The sequence below is a fragment of the Canis lupus genome, chromosome 13, assembly GCF_011100685.1.
Source record: "Canis lupus familiaris isolate Mischka breed German Shepherd chromosome 13, alternate assembly UU_Cfam_GSD_1.0, whole genome shotgun sequence".
Lineage (NCBI taxonomy): Eukaryota > Metazoa > Chordata > Mammalia > Carnivora > Canidae > Canis > Canis lupus.
This window is the reverse complement of record NC_049234.1, coordinates 12,769,137-12,794,474: the sequence shown is the minus strand read 5'-3', so window position 1 is coordinate 12,794,474 and position 25,338 is coordinate 12,769,137. Positions and strand designations below refer to the sequence as shown.

Here is a 25,338-nt window from a genome sequence, read left to right as displayed (position 1 = left end):
CAACGTCAGGTTCCATGCTGGCTGTGCAGCCTGCTTAAGATTTCCTCTCTCCCTCTGTTGTGTGCTCTCTCTCTCTCAAAAAAATACAATAAATAAATTTAAAAAACAGTAATTATAACAGCTGCAATTGGCTTTGAGAGCATATATATTTAACAAAGATTTGCATTAAGACTTTTTTTCTTCTCTTGAAACTAAAAAACTTCATTATCCAAAGAAATTTTTTTTTGTCCATGAAAGTATGAAAATGAGATAGGGTTAGAACAAAGAGATAAAAAGACATTAAAAAAGGACTAAAACAAGAAAAATGAAAGAACATTTTAGGAATAAGAAAGGGAAATGAAAGAAGGAGAAGAGTATATTGTAGGATAGGAAGAATAAGAATCCTAATTCCTAAACATAAATAATTTTTATTTAAAGCAGAAGAAAATCCCTACTCTCTATATTATTACAATTTTTTTTTGTATCTTAATTAAAGAAGCTGTTAGCTTATTTTTTGTTTCATTTTTTTAATTTAAATTCCAGTTAGTTAACATATAGTATAATATTAGTTTCAGGAGTATTACAAAGTTTTTTCATATATGTCACATGTATCAATCACTTGGTTAAACCCAGTGTTTTTGCCATCAGAAATAAAAATCCATGTAAATAGAGGACAGTGATGCTATTCAACTATGGTCATTTCAGCAAGGACAAGAGTTCCTATGAGGCACTAAAGCCAATTCAAGCCTTTCAAATCAGACCCTAGTTCATGGCTGACATTCAACTTCAAGAATAAATGTTAGTGTACTCTCCTTAACTCAGCTGGATTCAGCCTCCTTTCTACTTTAAGGCAAAAGATGAAGGGGTCAGGAACCATTACAGTCTCTCTGTTACTGTATCTAGGTAAGTTGAACATAGAACAGACTATTGTCTGTTTTTGCACTGGTTTGAAAATGTATACCTAGATATGGAAAATTGAGTAAGACAATTTGATTTCTCCCAAGTTCACATGAAATGGACATATTTCTTTTATACCATTTCAGAAATAATGTACACCCTGTAGAATAGGTGTTATCCAGAAAATTGAGTGTACTACAGAAGAACCTATAGTATCTATATTATCTATGTGAGACCAAAAACAGAAAGGTGATGATTCTAAATGACACTCAGATGATGACTCAGTTTAGGTTCTACTGTTTGGTCCAACTGCTAATCTCTACATAAATAAAAATATATTTGTATTTCTATTTTTAATTTTTTTATTTCTATTATTAAATATTTCATAAAAATAATTGTGTCTTAAATATTCAAAAAAGGAAAAAGAAAAGGTTTGATATATATAGTTATCTTAATATCAAAGCATTATCTTTAATTTAATTTAATTTTTTAAAATGTTATTTATTTATTTGAGAGATAGTGGGGTGTGGTGAGGATGAAGAAGGAGCAGAGGGAGAGGGACATGAAGACTCTGGCTGAGCACAGAGCTCTACACAGGGCTTGATCTCAGGACCCTGAGATCATGACCTGAGCCAAAATGAAGAGTTAGACACTTAACATACTAAGCCTCCCGGGTGCCCCAAAGCATTATCTTTAATTTTTAGTTCATTTTCAACATTTGTTCATAGATAAAATATTAACTGCTTCAAGACCCTTGAACTTTCTATTTTTTCTGCTTGAAACAAACATTCCCAAAGATCTTTTAGGCTTACTATACCACTTTATTCAACCTGATAATAATATTCCTTGAACATCCTATGTAAAATAATTTTCTGCCACCCATCATTTGTTTTATACCTTTATCCTGCTTTTATTTAATGACAACCAGCCACTATATTACATATAGTTTGGGGTTTTGTTTTGTTTTTAGTTTCTTAATCGTTCTCATCCTCCTTTGCCAAGACACTATATTGTTTTTATATTCTACCAAAAGAAGACCTGGTGTATAATAGGTATTCAGTAAAGGTTTGCTCAATGAATGGATTTTAACAATTAGCTGTGATTATTTCTTGAGTTCTTGTAGAGGTCAAAAAACTGGGCAATTCCCAAATCCAGAGCCCGTGCATTTTCAATCTCAGGCTTTCACTAGGTGGTGATGTTGTTGCTCACTTTGCTTGCTTAGACCCTTGAAAGCCAGAAGTTTGGAACTCTTCTGAGACTATTTCTGTAGGAAAGAGACATAGGTAAAGCACAGTTTACATATAATGTGGGTAGTTTTATTCTGAGAGAGAATAGATTCTCTATTTATACTTTACAGTTTAGATATAATCTTTGACAATCTATTTCCTGGATTTTATGATTGTATTTTCTCTACCTTTACTGCTCAGTGAATGCTCAATTAAAAGTTTAAGCCAAGTTAGCATCATTTGAAACCAAAGAAGGCAGCTTTCCACATTCCTAATGATTTCCACATCCACTATATTATTTTAGTTTTATGGTTCTTACTACTGTTACCAACACTTTTCATTTTTTGTGTTCTAGTAGTACACAATAAAATGTTCCATAATTTTGCAGAACCTGACAGACTGAAAATAAACTGTTGGGTGGAAAGCAGCCCCCTTTGTCATGATATGTGAGTTGTATGTATAGTTAAAATGGTTAAATACTAAGGTAGGGGATCCACAGCTTTAAATGACCAGTATGTAAATAATATTTAGTAATCTTGCACAAATCTGTTTTATCAAGCCATTCTTAGGTAAATTATAGTACAGTGATAGTTTGATAAGAGCATTGGGTTTGAAATAAATACAAAACTGAAAAATATGCTGAAGACTGAGTTTTTATCTTCCAAATTTGACCTTGTTACACTTCAGATTTCTTAAAATTTCCAGTCTTATAAAACTCCAACCTCTCCTCCCTCTGAGACTATGTGATTCAAATAACCCCCTGCAGCCACTAATAGCTCCGACAATATATGGCCTTAGGCATAAGTACTTTTGTTAGTGGGAGGTCTCTTTTGAAAAGCTCCTGAACCTGCCATTTACTGCCCTTAGGCAAAAAGTCTTTAATTAGCTGCTTATCCCATCACCTTTATCTGGTTCTCCCCCCTCCTCCCAACAGGCAAGACCTTTAGAGACCCAGAAAGAACTACTTTTACTTGGATTAGCTCCATGGCAACCTGTTTATATCACCATTTCTTAGAGCAGGAGAGAAATTGATGAAGAAATAAATACAGGAGCTGAAACCTCATTCATTGATTCATTTATTCATCCAACCATTCATCCATGAAGAGGTTATTCAAAATAATGATAAAGAGCAATTAACATTTGTAAGAACCAGTATTAAGCATTTTCTTTTTTAATGTTGATACTAACACCAGGAGGTAAAACCTCTGTGGTTTAGAGATAAAAACAGAATTAGAATTTGAACCCAGGTTGTTTGTCTAAAGCCTGTTCTCTTAATCCATTACATAGTGTAGTATTAATCAGTAGGGAAATATATCTTTTAAAATAAGAAACAAATGTTAGATTAAGTAATAAACATGGGAATTGAAACTTTATAAAATATCATTTATATAGTAATGCATATCTGGGGATACTTTTAAAGTATATTTTTATACTATAATATGAAAATTTATATTGTTATATATGGTTTCTTTAGGAAAATGCTAAGAGAAAGGAAAAATGCAGGAATGATAAAGAGGGACTTGTAACCACAATATACCTGTATACCACAGATATATAAGCAGGCTATCAACAGTTTATTCAACATTTAGTGAGTGCTTACTAAGTGTCAGTCTCTATTCCAGCTTTGAATAAGAAGATAAGATCCCTGCCCTTATTGAGTTTACATACTCTATATGAGTAGAGGGAGATTGAGCAACACATCAATAATGTGTTCTCTTACTTCAGATAGTGATTAAGTACTGTGGGGAAAAGTAAAGAAGGGACTGGAGGTCAGAAGAAGACATCCAGGGCATGCTGCTGTCTTATATCCAAATAAGACAAACGGAGGTGCGTTATAAATGTGTTGGAAGTAAATAAGCATATAGACTGTGAGGCAGAGACAGATCTTGACACATTCAAGCCACAGCAAGAATCTCAGGTGTCTGGAACAGAGTGAATGATGGCAAACATGATAGAAGAGTTTGGGAGGCAGAGCAGAGGCCAAGTCATATGGAGCCTCAAAGGCTGTGGGGAGTTTGACTTTTCTCTAAGGAATGAGGGAATTTATGGAGCCTCAAAGGCTGTGGGGAGTTTGACTTTTCTCTAACGAATGAGGGAATTTATTGAGCTAGAGAATGATGTGGTTTTAGTTCTAAAAAATCACTGTGGCCGGGGTAAAGAAGAGTGGAATAGAATCAAAAAGACAGAATACAAGGGGATTGCAGTAGTGAAGAGGAACGGTAATAGTAATTTTGATAGAACTGATGAGAACTGATAAACTTTGGAATATATTTTTTAAATATTACTGAGAAAGTTTACTGATAGGTTGAATATAGATGTAAATGTGAATTTGAGGGACGCCTGGATGACTCAGTGGTTGAGTGTCTGCCTTGGGTTCAGGGCATAATCCCGGGGTCATGGGATTGAGTCCCGCATCGGGCTCCCCATAGGGAGCCTGCTTTTCCCTCTGCCTCTGTCTCTGCCTCTGTCTCTCTCTGTGTCTCTAATGAGTAAATAAATAAAATCTTCAAATAAATAAATAAATGTGAATTTGAATATAAGAAAGAGAAATTAAGATGAATGAGTCCTGATTTTTGGCCTAGAGCTAGGTGAATGTGGTGACATTTCCTGAGATGAAGAATGGTATAGCTAGAGGAAAATTTCAAAAGTATTGTTTTAGACATACTAATTAGGCAGATTATTTCAGCATTCTGAGCAAAAGTCAGAATTTGAGATAAACATTTAGTAGTCATATAGATGACATGGAAATAGATGCCATTATTGAGGGGTGATATTTGGAAAGACAAGAAAAGGTGGCTTAGGTCAGAGGGTGTTACAACATTTAAAGGATCAGAGGAGGAGGGTGAGGAAAGAAAGAGAAAGAAGAAAGAAAGAAAAAAAGAAAGAAAGAAAGAAAGAAAGAAAGAAAGAAAGAAAGAAAGAAAAGAAAGAAGAAAGAAAGAAAGAAAGAAAGGAAAGAAAGAAAGAAAGAAAGAAGAAGAAAGAAAGAAAGAAAGAAAGAAAGAAAGAAAGAAAGAAAGAAAGAGAAAGAAAGAAAGAAAGAAAAGATTGAAAAGATTGATTGTTGAGTATAGCCAGTGGTATAGAAAAAAGCAGGATAGTGTGATATCCCAATGGCCAGGCAAAGAAAGACTCAAGTTAGATGAAGTGATCAATAGGAAGAAATAATTACTCATAGATTGAGTAAAATGCAAATTAAGAATTGAATATCACATTGCAACAAGAATATTCTGGTGACTTTGGCATAGTCACTTTGAAGGAGTGGAGACAAAAGCCTGATGAAATGAATGGAGGAAGAGGAGGTTTGCCACTGTAGCAGCAGGGAAGGAAACCTTAGGAAATAAAAAAAAAAGGTAAGTTAGAATCTTAGCACCACAGTGAGCAGAGTTCCAGACAAAAAGTAGATTGCTTCATCTCCTCAGTCTTCAGTGTCTTAGAAGAGAATAAGATATAGAAAGAATGTGAAAATATAATATGAGCTATACTATGATGGAGCTGTATAAGAAAGAACTTGGTGCTGTGGAAAACTATGGGACATCTAACAGATAAGGGAGTCAGCAAAAAGCCAAAGAAGTAATATCAACATTGAATGACCATGGATGGCAGTGTTGGCTATGTGGGAGAAGGACATGACAAGTCACAGCACTAAGAGAGTATATTAGCTGAGTAGACTGAACAGGGATAAGGGATTGTGATGATGATGTATTGGGAAATCATGGGTACATATAAGCCTGGAAGTGTAGTTAGAAACCGATAAAGTCAACTGTACTTATCTGTAGAAGTGAGGCAATTTTTGAAGGATTTTCAGCATTGAAATAACATGATCAAATTTTAATTTTAAAAGGTCTTTTTAAAAATAATAAGGAGACATATTACATGGATAACACACCCACCATAATGAAGTCCACTGATATGATTAATGAAGTAACCTAGGGAAAAAAAAAATGAGGCTGAGGTAGGATAGTGACAATGGAGTGGAAGAACATCTGTATTTTCTTTCAACTCAAAATTAACATTTCATCAATCACTTATTTTTCATCTGTTTTCTGGGTGAATCTCCATTATAGAATTCTTCTTCCATGCTTGGCATGTTAATTCTCAAGTCATCCAAAACTGTTGGTTTTCTTTTTAAAGGAGCTAAATTTTTTCCAACCAAGTTAGCATGGATTGATATTTAACCCAATAACACAAATTTATAGGAAATTACAACAAAACGATTTTCTTTAAAGATACATTTTCACACTGGTAAAAAAGTTTGTAGCACTCTTTTGAGCAATTACCCTAGGTTTTTGCATTAGGCTGTGGAGGTAGGAGAAAACTATATTATTAACTTTTAAAAAATGATTATTATAAAGATATATCCTGCTATCTCACTATTATAACCAGACTACAACAAATGCCCAAGGATCAGAGTGCCAGTGGTATCTACAATAATAATAGTCATAAAAGGAAATAGCAAAATGAAATACAATTCATTGACCTCTCACTGTGTGCCAAGTAGTTGCTAGCTTCTTTATGTACGTTATCCTATCTACACATTTTTCACAAAAGCCCTTTTTAAACAACTACATCATCATTTCACATATGAGGTATCTGAGTTTCGCACTAAGAGAGTATATTAGTTGAGTAGACTGAACAAGAATATCCAATATATCCAATATTACACAGTATTTAAAATTTAAAGTTAGGTCATGCCCAGAACCAAGCTGAAGGTACCAGTGGTATGAGAATTTTACTTTAAAATTAGTACCTTTAAAAAGTGATAGAGGCCTTCATTGACTTCAGAGCAGGTTTACACACACTTACTGTTTGTTGTCATACTGTAACTTGCAATGACCAGACCAGCACCATATCAAGTCTTTTTCTTCCCCGGGAGGACATGGACTCTGGAGCCAAACTATCAGTATTTAAATTTCATTTTCATCTCTTACTAGCTCTGTGATCTTGGGCAAGTTAGTTAATTGCTCAGTGACTCTCTTTCCTATAAAAATGAGAATATTTATTTTTATCTCATTGGATTATTGAGAGGCTTTAATGAATTAGAAATCTGTAAATCACTTAGAAGAGTTCCAGGCAAATAATAGGCTCAGTATAAGTGTTATTATCATCTTTGTAACTCCTGAAAAGATGCATAAAGGATGCATAAAGAAAAAAGTAAGATGATTCTTCAAAATTTTCTATTTCTAGATAAGAGCGATTTTAATGCAAAATTGCCAATGCACTTTTTTAAGTAATATACTAGAGATGATAGGCTGTCATTGAGTTAATTGTAGTATGATTTTAGATATGCCATCGTAAGGTTATCCATTCGTGTTGTCTAATTATTTTTAAAAGTTTTTAGGAAGGAAGATGTAATTTTCATTGTTCTTAGGAGTTTTAAAAAATCGTAAGATTTGGTGGTGTTTGCAATTCTAGTATCTGTCTAAGATGTTATCTCTGACCTTTTCTCTTATTTTAATCCTTTGCATTAGAATTGACTTCCTCTCTTGAATTGTTTTACTTTTAGTGCCCTGTGGTGGAATTTTAACTAAGCGCAAAGGGACTATTTTGTCTCCTGGATACCCTGAGCCTTATGACAACAATCTGAATTGTGTATGGAAGATCACAGTGCCAGAGGGAGCTGGCATTCAAGTAAGGGAATTTAAATTTCTCTCCTTTTCATTGTATGTTTGAAGTTAATCCTTTCAGAGATGACTGGATGCAGGTTACTTCTAAAGGTTTAGCCAGTACACTTCCCTGACATGATTGAATGCAATAGAAAGATCCTTACTAATTTTTCTATCTGCAAAAAGCGGACAACCAATTCAAGAAAGCGTAAGCAATGAGAAACGTGTGGTGCTCTGCACTACATGGGTAAGGGTTGTTTATTTCAGAGATTTAGTTGTGTGATTCCAGATCCAGGTTATTCTCTATTTCTCTGCTCTGCCATTTTAGCACATTGACTTAGTCCTTGAGCTTCTTTTCTCATGGCTACAAGAGCTCTAGTCATAATAGCTTTACGAAGCAATGGTCAAAAGCCAAGATGGAATGTTTCTATCTTATGGACCTTTACAATGGTTAAAAAAACTTGAGAAATCCTTCCCCTAGATTTTCCCTCTCATACTATTGACCAAAATTGCAAGAATATCCATTCCTCAGCCATATACTGGCCAGTAGCAAAAGATTTATTATGATTTGGCTCAAACAAATTAACATTAAGTACTTGGATTAAGCAAGGGCTCAGCTTCCTCTGATGTCCACTGTCCTCATTTAATTAACAAAACCAGTTATCTCATAGCAAGCAACAGGGATGCTAGTCTACAGACATATTATTGCAGCTGTGACCACTTTGGGGGAGGAGAAATTTGATGAGTTACTCCGTTTTACAAGGAGATTTTTTTTTTTTTTTCTGGATAAATTGATGGCATTTTACTACTGAGTCAGAATATACTCCCTGGAAGGTAATTATTCTTCACAAAATATTATATAATTTATATTTCATAAAAATCATTTGTTACTTCTTCAATTGAGTCATAAGGTTTTCCTTTGGAATTGAGATATATCTATCAGCTCTGGAAAAAGTAGCCAAGAAACCACTCATTAAAACTGAAATTAGAGGGGGGCCTGGGTGGCTCAGCCAGGTAGTGTCTGCCTTCAGCTGTGATCATGATCCAGTTCCTGGGATCAAGCCCCACATTGGGCTCCCCTGCATGAGGAGCCCACTTCTCCCTCTCCTTCTATTCTCCCTTGCTTGTGCTCTTTGACACACATTCTCTCTCTCAAATAAATAAATAAATAAATAAATAAATAAATAAATAAATCTAAAAAGAAAAGAAAGAAAACCCTGAATTTAGAAAGTATAATTTTTAGTCAAAAAAAAATCAACTTTTTGAATTTATCTGTGTAATTTTTCAGAAAATTAAAAAAAAATCACTTGACAGGTATTAGGAATAACATAGGTCAGTAAACCAATGAGAAAATATGAAATATATGTTTACAATGTTTTAAGGACATTAAAAATGAAAAGACTATAGTTCTATGCTTATATTCTGGCTAGAATATCATTTTATGACTAACTTGTAAAATTCAGAGAAAACCAATCAATCCTATCTTAACACTGGTAGACAAGGATTTTAGAATTGTCCACGTTCCAGTTTGCATAGAAAATCTGCAACCAGATGATAACTTTAGGAACTTCATTAAACATTTGCTGTATCATATAGTTGTGAGTTTATGAAGGTTATCCTAGAGGCTCTATATGAATATTAGCTTTTCCATTTCTGTCTCAGTTTATAGTAAAAAACAGAAAACAACAACACAAAATGCCTAGCATTTCTCCTTTAATTCTCATTCTTTGTTTTTGAGCCCTGCAATATGGTTTTTGCATCCAGTGCTTTAAATGAGCCACCCGTAGCAATCGCTGAGGACCTCTAGGTCATTAACTGCATTGTGTTGCTAATACTGCTTATGGTGACAAAAACATGCTAATCCTGCCCATTCTCCTGTCATTCTTAAAATGTATTTTTCCTCCTTAGTTTTCACGGTACCAATACTCTCTTAGATTTTGTTTTATTTCTTTTTTACATCTTGCTTCTACATCTAGGAACATGGTCTCCTCTTCCTATTCAATACAACAGATACAGTGATTGAGAGATTCTGTGTTTTTTGTTCATTTTACCTTATACCATTCTCTCTGCCATCTTGCCTACTTCCATGTCTTTGGCTACCATTTATGCTGATGATGCCCAGGACCTGCATCATAACAGATCATCAGAAAACATTTTTTTTCAAAGGAAGAACGAAATAAAATTATTGTTCTTAAACCTAAATATCTAGCCCAGACCTTTCGCTTAAGCTGCATGCCATATATCCAACTGCCCACTGGGCATTTTCAGCTAAGCTTCTTGCTGGAATTTCAATTCAGCCTGTTCCAAATTGACTTCATGATTTTTTTTCTCATTATTACGGATCTTCTCCAGTGTTGTTTCAGAATGAACCCTTCATCCATTCAGTTGCACAAGACAGAAATCTTGATGAATTTTTTTTTTTCCCTTCCTTACTCTAAACAATGAAATATATCAGGTCTGTCTTTCATAAATCTTGCAAAGATGTCTATTTCTCTCCACCCAAATTTTTGCCACTTAAGATTGGGTGGTCATCCTCCCTGTCCCAGGTTCTTGTTCTCCTCCAATCTATTTGTCAGAGGGCAAAGAGAGTAACCTAAAATTAAAAGCCTAATACTATCACTTTCCTGCTTACAGTTCTTCAGCTGTCCCCTATATTCTTAACTCCTTGACAGGTTGATTTCGCCTTTGTGCTTTGTCCTCAGTTCTTACCTCTTCTGTTTACACTATTTTAGTTCTATATAAAAACTCTCTTTTGCCTTTGGGCCTTTGTGCATGTTGTTCCCTTTGTAAGCGACACTCTCCTTGATCTCCTTTTTTTGGCTTATTCTTAGTCATCATTTCTGTCTCATCTTAAAACAGTTCCTGTGGAAGACTTTGCGTGAACTCGAGAAAAGGTTAAGTCCCATGCTGTATGTTCTCATAGGTCCCTGTAATTTCCTTATTATAACACCCATCACATTTTACTGTTACTACTTACTTAATTATCTGTAGGCTCATGAGGTTACTAAGTAAGTCTGCTCTGGCAGCTAACACAGTGCTGCCAGTATACGCTCAGTAAATATTTTTAGAATGAACCAATGAATACCTCCCTAAGCAGTGGAATTTGGACTATTTTAAGGAGTTAAGGCAGCATGATGAACTAAGAAGACATCTGCAGACAAAGTACATTGTATATCACTTGTTCTAGCCAAACACTATTCAAAACTGGACACTTAATAACAATGACACTATCAAATCTTTCACTGAGGAAGCCTTTTATTTAATGATCATACCTTAGAAAACAAAACTGGAGTTTCACAGGGCATTTATGCAGACTTATGGAATGTGAAAAATACTGGATTTTTCATTTTAAATATTCTAAAGGACTGCCAAACACTATTTTTTTCTCTTTTTTCTAATTAACCTCTTATATGTATGGTAATTTTAAACATATCACTAAATCACAAAATATTATATAACATACACAAAAACATAATATGTGATTTATATTTCATTAGGGAGTATGAAATTTCACCAGCTTTACCTAAAAGCTACCTGGCTAATACATCAGGTTTAATGTAATGCTTATTTCATTTTATTCAGTTAGGATGAATATATGTGTGAACAAAGAATTATATAAATATCTAATAAATACTATATGAGATGAAATGGAATAACCAGTGGTGGAAAGAAAAAAACATTTAGAATGCTGAAAAAATTACAAATAATATAGAATTACTGAGCAATTGTTAGAAATAGCTTCAACAAATAGAATAATTTGTTATATTAATTTTACATGAGAAGTTTGTGGGGACTAGTGTATTCATTTGTTTGCTTATTTTAGCAAAGTATATTGATGGAGAATTCTAACAGGACCATAGTAACAGTTATCAAGCAAAAGAACAATCTTTATGTGAATAACTATGGGAAAACAATGTTCATTACTTAATTGTGTCAATTTGTAGAATGATCATCACGAGTGAATGTAATCTAACAAGCAAATTAAAATGAGATTTGAATGTCTATATGAGGAATATCTGGTTTTAGTGACTAGAGATTCATTACCTCATAAAGCTATCCTGTTCCATGATGGACAGCCGCATCTAATGCAAAATTCTAACGCTGAATCAATAGCTGCTTCTTTTTACATTTTGGACTCTCATTTGGCTTTTTGTCATTGTGGATCTTTGGTCATTTACTTGAGTCTCCTACACCCTCCATGGTTATTGTACCAAACTACATTCACAATGTGCCCAGTCTCTGAGTGGCAAACACTGTTAGTTTTCTGTGGCTGCTGCAAATCACCATGCATTTGATAGCTTAAAATAGCAGAAGTTTATTCTCTCACAATCCTGGAGGCCAGAAGTCACAGAGCAGTTTTACTGAGATGTAACTGAGCTGCTGACCGGGTTGACCCTCTACTCTCCCTTCTGCCCAGGCACTAGAGGAGGATCCTTCCTTGCTTCTTCTGACTTCTGGGGGCTGTCAGCACTCCTTGGTGTCTGACTAGAACTCCATTTTTTGCCCGCGTGGTCACACTGCCTTCTTGTCTTCTGTGTCAAATCTCCTTTGACATCTTTCTTATGATTGTATTTAGGGCCCATTTGAATAATCCAGGATAATCTCCCTATCACAGGATGCTCAGTTTAATTGCACATGAAATACCTTCTTTTTTCCCCCCATATAAGGCAATAGGTATAGGCTCCAGGGATGAAGATCTGATATTTTTGGAAGCCGGTACTCAGTCTGCTATACGTATATATCCAGAATTAAACAAAATTTCTTCTTCTCATTAAGATAATAGGTTTTCCAACAGATGTCTTCATTTATGTTCTTATCACCTCTCTGATCTCCATAACTCAAGAAAAAAAAGATAAATTACTCTTGAGTCATTCCTCTTACTTCCTTCCCTTATTCAGATAACATAAAATCCAGTAACTTCCCCTGTAGTAACACATGAGACATCATGGTCTCTTTTTCTATTACTTATTCCTGCCACCACCCTGCTTCAATCTTTTATTGCTTCTCACACAGACTACTGCAGTGGACACTGAAATTGTTGGGGGTTTTTTTGTTTGTTTTTTGTTTTTTTTACTTGCATTTTCTTCATCCAACACAGTTCTGTCCTTAAAGTATTTCTGATTATACTCCTTCCAAAACCTTTAGTGGACTACTCAATTACATAATTTTATTGTGGTGGTGTTCCATCTTTATAATCTCTTGGCCAATCTGTCTCAACTAAGACACATTACATCCTTTATACACACTGGGTACTACTCTAAACTAAAATTAATTTAATTTTTACAACAATTCTATGAATTAGATACCTTTATTACAATGATTCATATGAGTAATGGGAGGCATAGAAAGATTAACAACTCATAGGATTATATGCCAGTGAGTGGAGGGAGCCAGGAACCTGTAAATTCAAACATCCTAACTCTGTAGTCTCTTGTAATCCACAAAACTCACTCTTTCTAACTTTTCCTAACTTTGCATGCATGTTTCCTCTTACTATGTAAATATCTTTTACTGTGGCTAAATTGGATTATCGATGGTTCACTAAATCCACCTCCTAGCTTGTCCCCTCTACATTTTTATAATTCAATAATTTTTCAGTGGAAAACCTCTCAATACTTTTAGCTTATCTCAAATGTCAATTCCTGCATGAATCCTTACAATTTTTTTCTTTTTCTTTCTTCTTCTTCTTTTTTTTTTTTTTTTCTCAGCTGAATGTGATCTTTTCTTTCCCTGAATTGTAGGAAAGGAAAACTCAGATATGAAGACAGAATTGATCATTGTTTAAGGAGCTGGTGGTAAAATTCCAATCATACAGCTTTAATTCCATTCTTCTTCCTGTCCTGGAACATTGCCATTGGGCCTAATGCCTGTCACACAGGCAGGGTATCTGTTGCCATGTGGCACTCACCCCTGGAAAAGTGGCACCATCGTTCACTTGAAGGGAAGAATGATGATGGTCTATTTTGTGGAGAAGAAATTTTTAATGACTGTAATTGTTATAATTATTTAGTTAATGAGTGCAGTGCTTACATTTATAACAAACTTATCTAAATAACATAAATTCATTTTAATAAAGTTAGTCCTTTCCTTCCTCCAAAATAATAAAATATATTATTGAGAAAAATAACATCCACAGTTGTGGGGGTCCTGTAGGTTCTTGCAAAAGCTCAAGCTGTGCCAAGTGAAGTGCAACAAAGTAACACATGCCTCTTTCTTTAAATAAAATTTAATAGACATGAGAGAATTGTACTCCAGCATTTCCCTCATCAACTTTAGGGACCTTTATAGTAATTTAGTTATTATGACTCCATTCATAAAAATTATCTTTAGAAGATGATTCCAGATCAGTTATAAAGTATAATTTTGATCATCCATATTGAGACATATTAAAAATGTGCATAGGGAATAATAATGTTAATATTTTTTGAATGAAAGGGAATTGAGCAAAGCTTAGGCAAATAAAGGAAAATAAAAATGTATTCAGCATAAACCTAGTTAAAATGGCAAGAATCTAACACTCCAGAACATAAAAGTTAACAAATTATTTAGAACATGCATGGAAATTCCTGGCACTAATACATGAATTAACCCAAAGCCTTTATCTTCTTTTTTTTTTTTTTTTTTTAGATTTTATTTCTTTCTTTATTTTAGATATATAGAAGAAAACAGGGGTTGGGAGCAGAGAGGCACAAGCAGATTTCCTGCTGAGTGGACACTGGGCTTCATGCGAGGCTCCATTTCATGACCCTGAGATCATGACCTGAGCCAAAATGAAGAGTTGGATGCTTAACCAACTGAGCCACCCAGGCACCCGTTACCCAAAGCCTTTAATAAAGAGAACACTCTGAGATGGTGACAGACATTATCAACGTTATACCCATAGTGAACACTGCTAGGTACCCCATGGATGTTTCTCAGCAAGGCCAGTCCCATAATGGCAAAAATCAGTTCTGTTAAAATCCTTTTATGAAAGGACACAATGGCATGGCCCCAGCTTGGAATTCTCTCTTCTAATGTGGTGATGAGGACTATAATATTATTATATTGTTAGAAATATGTGTTCTCATGAGTAATTATTATTTCACAGGTGCAAGTTGTCAGCTTTGCTACAGAACATAATTGGGATTCTCTGGACTTCTATGATGGAGGAGACAACAATGCTCCACGACTTGGAAGTTATTCAGGTAAATAGAAAGTTGAGCTTAATTAAAACATAGAAATAATTAGGAATATAAAAATCTCTCATTCTTTTTAAAAGAGCTCCCAGAACTCTGACTTGGCAGTTTAGATTTATTTTTATAAACCATACACAGGGAACTAAATTACAAAGTTAGAAGTTTGAAAGACATCAAAGGTAATGACATTGAAATTGCTGTTTAAAACCTTACTCTATTCTTACTATATTTGTGTAATTATTTATTGATGCTTTTATAGTAATACTTTAAGCTAAGCTGTGGTTCAGGAATAATATGTATGCCCTTTTCCCTTAAATAGTTAAAAATTAGACAGTACTTGGTAATTATGATATGTCTACTCAAAGTGTGTTACCCAGACATTAAAATAATTTTAGAGACTGTCTAACGAATGGTAAATGTTACAAAGTACTGTTGAGTGAGAATAAAGAGACTATAAAATTATTTCCAAGAAATGAATAAAATTACATAAAATTAATATATATCCAGGTACCAAGACCAGAAGGTTTTTAAATTTCTTAAGGTTTTTAAAGGTAATTTATGCAATAATCTAACAGCTTTTTCCAGCATACGAAAAGTGAGATCAAATTTTATATTAATTTTAACTATACTTTTTACTTTATTATACTTTTTGACTACAGACATAGGAACATAGCTACGCCAACAACTTCTACATTTCAGATATACTTAAATCAGTGTGAATGGTTTTAAGTTTTTAGTAGATTTTAAAATAGAGTATGATAACCAGTTTTTCAGCATCACCATTGAGTAAAGGAAAGAAGAAATATCTGGAGTAGGAGCGACTTGGTTTTGTCATAAAAAGTATTTTAGACATAGAAGAAGGTAGAAATCTTTCTTGGAAGAAATTCCGTAACATTTTAGGTATACATGTACTTAGAATAGATCAGATGTAATACTTCCTTAATAATAACTACAACAATGAAAATAATAAAAGTGACAAATAGCAGCTATTGATTTACCAAGTGCTAGGTCTATATGAGGCTAGTCATACATTTCCTCGTTTGCTCTTTCTAGCAGTTCTGGTATGTGACTGAAGTTTAGAGGGAATAACTTGCCTGAGGTAGTACAGCTAGGGTTAGAATGAGACTGGGGCCTAGCTAGTGGGACTCTTGAGCCAGAGCTCTTCATCACTAAGATTCTCTAAGAGACTAAGGGCAGTTCGAGTGAACTTTGATTTTCTGTTTACCCCTGTCTTCAGTGATGCTGTGAGGATACTATGGATGGATAACAGGTTGAAAGCAAGCAAAAAAGAAAAACAATGCAATTATATGTTTTATAATGAATTAGTCCTGATTTCTTTTATAGAAAGATCAGTGAGTGGTTAAAGGTCCACAGAGTTGTACAAAGAAAGTATAAAGTAACTAGTTACAGAAAAATTTTGCAATGCTATCAACTAATATGCTTGTTGAAGGTTATCTTAAAACATAGATTTGACATTTATTTTTATGCTTATCATTTGAAACTGCTTGAGTTGTAATCTTAAGGGTCTTGATCTATTACTCAATGTCAAATAGTCAGGAAGTAATTGGTTCAAGCAGCTATTTTATGTTTTCAAGTCCAGAATTGAATTAAGTCAAGTTGATTTCCTTTAGAACTTCAGAAGTACATCATTATAATGTACTGGCTGGGAGACAAGGCAAATAGTAGTTTATAATTCGGATTTTTCAAACACTACTTACCAGCTTTGCTGTCAGAGTCTAAGATATATCAAGGTACTTTACCTGGTATAGAAGAACATACATAAATACATACTTAAATGCAATGCATATATGTTTATATATAACATATATAATACAAAGGGTAATAAATATATCTTCTGAACTCATACATAATCTTTACTATACTATAAAAATCACATGTACACTTTAAAATTAAGTTTCTTATTTGCTCATGTTTTAGAATATTGAAAAACACGTGAAATTCAAAATGAATATTTTAGGTGATCTGCAAAATTTACTGCTTTGACCCACTCTTTGTTTCTGCCTATTTTTAGGGAACAATCTAGAGTGATCCCAAAGGCCTATCACCTAGGAGATAGTCACAAACAATAAAATGAAATAGAAATGTAGGAAATATATTTTTATCAAAAAATTCCTGAAAAAATACTTGACCAATATATAGTTTCAGTGATAATCTGTTGGCTGATTAGTAGTTAGCTTACTTAGTTTTACTATAATATTTATTATGTGATCACTGACCTGCCTTTTCAATTATCATTTCAGGAACAACAATACCCCATCTGTTGAATAGTACATCTAATAATCTATATCTAAATTTTCAATCAGACATCAGTGTTTCTGCTGCAGGATTTCACCTTGAATACACAGGTAAATGTAATATGTACTATTCAAGAAATTTAAGAACAAGTTTATATTAATTTTTAAATATTACTTTTTTGAATATAGAAATTAAGTATACTTGGTCGAAGGAGAATATTATTATTTTTTTAAGATTTTGATGTGCTGCTTCAGTTCATTTGCAAAAATATAAAGCTTTAATTATTTTCATCAGAATTTACAGGTGTTTTCTTTTTTCTTTTATTGTAAGAATACATAAAATGAGATCTATCCTCCAACTTTTAATCCACAATACAGTAGTGTTAACTGTAGGCACAATGTTGAACAGTAGATCTCTAGACCTTATTCATCTTGCATAACTGAAAATTTTACCTGTTGAACAGAAACCTCCCATCTCCCTAAGCCCTGGCAACCACCCTTCTACTTTCTATTTCTATATACTTGACTTTATTTATTTATATTATTATTTTTAAAATTTTGACTATTTTAGATACTTCATATAAGTGCTATCATATAGTATATGCCCCTCATTATCTGGCTTATTTCACTTAGCATAATGTTTACTAGGTTTATCCATATTATTACATTTGGCAGGATTTTTTTTTTTTTTTTTTTTTTTTTTTTAAGAGTGGGGCAGCCCTGGTGGCTCAGCGGTTTAGCACTGCCTTCTGCTGGGGCGTGATCGTGGAGACCCAGGATCGAGTTCCATGTCAGGCTCCCTGCATGGAGCCTGCTTCTCCCACTGCCTGTGTCTCTGCCTCTCTCTCTCTCTCTGTTTCTCTCATGAATAAATAAATAAAATCTGTAAAAAAAAAAAAAAAAGTGAGTGAAATTACATTGTATGTAGATGCCATCGTTTCTTTATTCATCTTTTTTTTTTTTAAGATTTTTATTTATTTATTCATGAGAGGCAGAGAGAGAGGCAGAGCCACAGGCAAAGGGAGAAGCAGGCTCCCTGCTACAAGCCTGATATGGGACTCAATCCCGGGACTCCAGGATCACACCCTGGGCTGAAGGCAGGCGCTCAATGGCTCAGCCACCCAGATGTCCCTATCCATTTATCTTTTGATGGGCATTTCAATTGTTTCCATATCTTGGCTATTGTGAGTGATGCTGCAATGAAAGCAGGAGCTTAGATGTCTCTTTGAGATCCTTATTTTGAATGTTTTATAAATATACTCAGTTGTGATTGCTAGATCTTATAATAGATCTACTTTTAATATTTTTGAGAAACTTCCAGAGTTTTCCATAGTGTAGTTGGTTCCATAAATGTAATTTGTTGCACCAATTTACATTCTCATCAACATTGTATAAGGGTTCCAGTTTTTCCACATCCTCATCAACAGGTACTTTTTTTTTTTTTTTAAGGTTTATTTATGTATTTCAGAGAGGGAGAGAGAATGTATGCAATCAGGTGGAGATAGAAGGGGAGGGAGAGAATCTCAAGTTGACTCCATGCTGAGCATGCAGCCCAACATGGGGCTTGATCTCACAACCTAAGATCATGACCAGAGCCAAAATCAAGAGTTGGTTGTTTGACCAACTGAGCTACCCAGGTGCCCCAACATGTACTTTTTTTTTTTAAACAAAGAATATAAAAGTTATCAAAAGGAGGCATATCCTAACAAAAACTCCAGTTTTGAGTATTTATTCACCACATAGCATAGCATCAACATTCTTAAAGCAGATAGTCAATAAATATGAGACATAAACAAAAATACATTATGAAATTGACCAACATTGATCCCAGTATAGAAAGTCTACATAGAGCAATAATCGTAAGAGTAATATAGAAAATAATTGTTTAAAGTATCCCCCCCAACACACACAAATACACAAAATACCAGGTCCAAATGGCTTCACATAGAAATATTGCCAACCTTTAAGGACCAGGTAATCCCAACCCTGTTTTAATTATTCTGTCTCCTGGGGTGTATCATAGATTCCCATAATATGCACAATAGAAAACTACAAATCAAACTCTTATATGAATATGATGAAAAAGTTTTATTGTTTCAGTTCATTGAAATTTAATTGACACATAAAATTGGGTTGTTCTTGAACTTATATAATGTATTGATTTGATATATGTATCTATTGCAAATGTTACACAATATGGATAATTAATACCTCTGTAGCTCACATAATTACCTTCTTTTTTTTCTTTGTTCTTTCTGTGTATGTGAGAGAGAATACTTAAAATCTACTCTTTTATCAACTTGCAAGTAATGACACAATATTAGAAACCATTGTCACCATGTTGTATACTGGATCCCCAGAATTTATTCATTTTATTACTAGAAGTTTATATCCTTTGACTCACATCTCCCCATTTTTTGCACCTCTTATCCTCTAGCAACCATTCTTCTCTTTGTTTCTAAGATGCAAGATGAATGAATCATTTTTAAGTTCCACATACAAATGAGATCATATTTGTTTTCTCTGTCTGACTTATGTCACTTAGCATAATACCTTTGAGGTCCATCCATGATGTTACAAAGGCAGGATTTCCTACTTTTTCATGACAGAATAATATTTAAAATTATATACACTATACTTCTTTATCTATTCATCCATATATGGATACTTAGGTTATTTCCATATCTTGGCTATTGTGAATAATGCTATAATGAACATGGGAATGCAGATATCTCTTTGAGATCCTCATTTTATTTCTTTTGGTTATATACCCAAAAATAGAATTCCTGCATCATATGAAATTTATATCATTCATTTCTTGAGGAACCTCCATATTCTTATTCATTCTGACTATACCAATTTATATTCCCATCAACAGTGAGCAGGGATTCCCTTTTACCACATCCTCAGCAATACTTGTGAACTATCACCTTTTTTATGACAGTCATTCTAACAGGTATAAGGTGACATCTCATTGTGCTTTTGATTTGTGTTTCCCTTGTGGTTAGTGATGTTAAACATTATTTCATGTACCTCTTAGCCATTTGTATTTCTTCTTTGGAAAAATAGTTATTTGGATTCTATGCCTATTTTCAAAGTAGATTTATTTTTGTGGGCTTTTAAAAATTTATTTTGTTGTTGTTTGTTTTGCTATTGAGTTATATGAGTTTCTAATATACTCTGAATACTAATGCCTTCCTTATTAGATATATTGTTCGCAAATATTTCCCCCATTCTTTAGGCTGCCTTTTCATTTTGTTGTTTCTTTTACTGTGTAGAAGGTTTCTTTTTAAAGATTTATTTATTTTATTTTAGAGAGAGAGCATGAACAAGGGTAGTGAGGGGCAGAGGGAGAGGAAGAGAGAATGTCCAGCAGATTCTGCACTGAGTGCAGAGCCCAACATAGGGCTCAACCTCATGACCCTGAGATCACAATCTGAGCTGAAACCAAGAGTCAGAAACTTAACTGACTGTGCCACTCAGTTGCCCCAGAAGATTGATTTTTAATTTGATGTAGTATTACTTATTTATTTTGCATTTGTTGCTTATACTTTTGGTGTCGTATCCAAAAAATCAATGCCAAGACATATGTCAAGGAAATTTTTTTCTATGTTTTCTCCCAGGATTTTTACAAAATTCGGTTTTATTCCAATTCTAATTATTGTGAGTAGTGTAAGATAGGGTGCAATTTCATTTTTCTGCATATGATTAAACAGTTTCCCCAACACCATTTATTGGGAAAAACTACGGTTTACCCCTTGAGTATTCTTGGTTCCTTTGTTAAATGTTAGTTGGCTGTAAATGTGAGGGTTTATTTCTGAGCTCTCAATTCTATTACATTGGTGTATGTGTCCATTTTTATTCCAGTATGGTATAAAAATGCTATACTATACAGTATGGTATAAAAATACTGACCAATTTTGTGCCAGTATGATACCATACTCTGACTACTGTAGCTTCATAATAGTTTGAAATAAGAAAGAATGATGCCACTAGCTTTGTTCTCTTTTCTCTGGATTGCTATAGGTATTCAGGGTCTTTTGTGATTCCATGAATTTCTGTCTCTGTGAAATCATGCCATTGGAATTTTGACATGAATTGCATTGAGTCTATAGATGGCTTAAATGTGGTTACATTTGTTCCCAAATTTTATTGTTGTTACTGGTTATGCTATTGTAAATGATATTGTTTTCTTTCTTTTTCAGATATTCTGTTTTTGGTTTATAATAACACAACTAATTTCTGAATGTTGATTTTTTTATCCTGCAACTTTATTAAATTTGTTAATTAGTTCTAGTAGCTTTTGGTGGAGTCTCCAAGATTTTATAGACATAAGATTGCATCATTTGCCGACAGAGACAATTTTACTTTCCTCTCTGGTTTGGATTTCTTTCATAATTACTTTGGATTGGATTTCTTTCATAATTACTCTGGATAGAACTTCCAGTACTGTGTTGAATGAGAGTCATGAGACTGAGCAACTTTAGTCTTGTTCCCTTAGAGGAAAAGCCTTCAACCTTTCATCATTGAATATGATGTTAGCTGTGGGCTTTTCATATATGGCCTTCATTAAGTTGAGGTTCATTCCTTTTATACCCATTTACTTGGGAGTTTTTATCATGAAAGAGTGTTTTGTCAGATGCTTTTTCTGTGTCTATTGAGATTATCACATGATTTTTATCTTTCATTCTATTAATGTGATTAATTGATCTGCATGTGTTGATTATTTTTGCATCTCTGGCATAATTCCCAATTGATGGTGGTGTATATTCCTTTTGAGGTGCTGTTGAGTTGCATTTGCTACTATTTTGTTAAAAAAATTACATCTATATTTACCATGGACTTTGTCCTGTCATTTTATTTTCTTTTAGTGTCCTAATCTGGCTTTGGAATCAGGATAATTCTGATCTCATAAAATGAGATTTCGAATGTTCTCTCCTCTTCAGTTTTTCAGAAGAGTTTGGGAAAGACTAGCATTAATTCCTTTTTAAATGTTTGGTAAAATTCACCCTTGAAGCCTTCTAGTCCTGGGCTTTTCTTAATTGGAAGGCTTTTGCTTAATAATTTAATCTCTTGTCATTGATCTGTTCAGATTTACTATTTCTTCATGTTTTAGTTGGTAGGTCATATGTGTCTAGGAATTTGTCCATTTCTTATAGATTATCCAATTTTTCAGTAGATTATTGTTCATAACAATCTCTTATGAACCTTTTTATTTCTGTGATATCAATGTAATGTCTCTCCTTTCTGGTTTTGTTTGTTTGAGTTATCTCTGTCTCTGTCCCTCTCTTTTTTAGTTAGTCCATCGAAACCTATGTCAAATTCGTGTATCTTTTAAAAAACCAGATCTTCATTTCTTTGATCTTTTTTAATGTTCTTCTGTTCTCTATTTCATTTATTTCTGCTCTAATATTTGTTACTTCCTTTATTCTGCTAACTTTTGGCTTAGTATATTATTTTCCTACTTCCTTGAGATATAAAGTTAACTCATTTATTTGAGATCTTCCTTTTTTTAAGATTTTATTTATTTATTCATGAGAGACACAGAGAGAGAGAGAGAGAGAGAGAGAGAGAGGCAGAGACACAGGCAGAGGGAGAAGCAGGCTCCTTGCATGGAGCCAGATGTGGGACTCCATCCTGGGTCTCCAGGATTAGGCTCTGGGCTGAAGGTGGGGCTAAACTGCTGAGCCACCCAGGCTGCCTGAGATCTCCCTGTTTTTTTAAATGTAGACATTTATTACTATAAACTTCTCTCAGAACTACTTTGGTGTATCTCACAAATTTCAGCATATTGTGTTTCTCTTCTTTTTGTTTGTTCATTTAGAGATATTTTTTGATTTCCCTTTTGATTTGTTCTTTCAATGATTGGCTGTTTGTGAGTGTAGGATTTGATTTCCACATATTTGTGAATTCTCTGGTTTTCCTCCTGTTATTGATATCTCTAGTTTCACACCACTGTGGTTGGAAAAGATTTTTGATATGATTTCACTTTTAACTTTGTTAAGACTTCTTTGGTGATATGATGTATACTGGAGAGTGTTCTGTGTGTACTTAAGAAAAAAAAAACAAAAAACAAAAAGCGTATTTTGCTGCTTTGTAAGGAATGTTCTGTATAGGTCCATTAGGTTTATTTGGTCTAAAGTATAGTTCAAGTCCAATATTTCTTTAATGCTTTTCTATCTAAATGATCTATGTATTGTTGAAAGTGGAGTACTGAAGTCCCCCACTATTATCGTTGTCTATTTTTCCCTTCAGATCAGTTAATGCTGAACTGACTGGGCCACCCAGGAGCCCCAATTTGCATATACATTTATGATTATTATATCTCTTTGATCAAAAAATCTAATTATCATATAGTGGCTTTATCTCTTGTTACAGTTTATATTGTCAGATGTAAGTAGAGCTACCACTGCCTCTTGTGGTTTCCAAAAATCTTTTATTATCCCTTCGCTGTGAGCATATGGGTGTCCTTGAAGTTGAAGTGTCTCCAGGAGGCAGCACATAGTTTTGTTTTTGTTTTGTTTTGTTTTAAATCTATTCAGCTACTCTATATTTTATGCTTGGAGAATACCATCCATTTACATTTACAGTAATTATTTATAGGTAAGGACTAGCTAATACCATCTTATCAATTATTTTCTGACTTTGTTATAGTTCTCATGTTCTCTTCTTTCTCTCTTGCTCTTTTCCTTTGTGAATAGATGACTTTCCATAGTAGTATGCTTTGACTCCCTTCTCTTTATGCTTTGAATATCTACTGTGAGCTTTGCTTTGTGGTTACCACGAGACTTACATAAAATATCTTCTAGATATAACTGTCTATTTTATACTAACAACTTGATTCACATAATAAATCTCTGTTCTTTTACTCCCCACTTCATGTTTTTGATGTTACAATTTATCTTATTTTTTGTATTCATTGACAAATTATAACTGTAATTATTTTTAAAACTTTTGTCCTTAACTTTTATTCTAGAGTTAAGTAGTTAATATACCATCATATTAGTACTTTGAAATTAAATATATATTTATCTTTACCAATGTGTTGTATATTTTCATGTTACTAATTAGTGTCCTTTCATTTCAGCTTGAGATACTGCTTTCTGCATTTCTTGTAAGATGGGTCTAGTGGTGATAAGCTCCATCAACTTTTGTTTATGTAGGACCATCCTAATCTCATCTTTCTCTGAACTCTTCTAATGGACTACTTTATTGTATAGAGTATTCTTGCCTGAGAGTTTTATTCTTTCAGCACTTTGAGTATAACATTGCTCTCAGTTCTTGTCTGTAAGTTTGTCCTGACAAAGTCACTGATTGCCTTGTACAGGTCCCCTTATAAATTATGAGCCTCTTTTCTCTTGTTATTTCTAAGATTCTCTCTTTGTCTTTAATTTTTGCCAGTTTTATTATAATTCATCTTGGAGAATATATTTTTATGTTGAGTTTGTTTGGGGGCCCCTGACTTTTATAAACTTGGATGTCCAAATCTCTTCCCAGATTTTACAAGTTCTGTGCCATCATTTCTGTAATAAACGTTCTTTTTTAAAAAAGATTTATTTAGTTATTTGAGAGAGAGAAAAAGAGAGAGAATGGGAAGAAGGGCAGAGGGAGAGAGAGAATCCTGAAGCAAACTCCTTAATGAGTGTGGAGCCTGATATGGGGTCGATTCCAGGACCCTGAAGTCATTACCTGAGCCGAACTCAAGAGTCAGGTACTTAACTGAGCCACGTGAGCGCCTCACTGTAATAAACTTATTTCCTTTCTTCTTTATTCTCTTTAATAATTCATATTGTGAACAGATCTCTTTGTTAAACTTTTATTTTGATCATGTATTGTTTTCTTGATTTTAAAGAATTATTTTTCTGTGGGTTTCTTTGTAGCTTATTGGGCTTCCTTAAAACAGGTATCTTGGATCATTTTTCAGGTAAATTACAGATAACGGTCTATTTTTATTCTTTTGCTTGTAGACATCCAGTTTTCCCAACATCACTTGTTGAAGAGATTATTCGCTCCCCATTGTGTATTTTTTCACCTTTGACAAAGATAATTTGATGTGGGTTTATCAACTGGATTCTCTATTCTGTTTCATTTATCCTTATGTCTATCTTTATGCTAGTATCATAGTGTTTTAATTATTGTAGTTTTGTAATATATTTTGATGTTAGGCAGTGTGAGGTCTCCAGTTTTGATCTTCATTCTC

The 25,338-nt window shown here is 33.7% G+C and overlaps 1 protein-coding gene across 2 annotated transcripts in view; it reads left to right on the top strand.

Annotated features, from left to right (window-relative positions):
* The window catches only part of CSMD3 (CUB and Sushi multiple domains 3), a 1,311,859-nt gene that overhangs the window by 1,153,546 nt on the left and 132,975 nt on the right, over positions 1-25,338 (top strand). For both annotated transcript variants that reach the window (XM_038555367.1, XM_038555366.1), the window contains 3 exons: positions 7,609-7,733; positions 14,796-14,892; positions 17,145-17,249. In XM_038555367.1, coding sequence (XP_038411295.1) covers positions 7,609-7,733; positions 14,796-14,892; positions 17,145-17,249 — 327 coding nt within the window. The remainder of the gene's footprint in view (positions 1-7,608; positions 7,734-14,795; positions 14,893-17,144; positions 17,250-25,338) is intronic.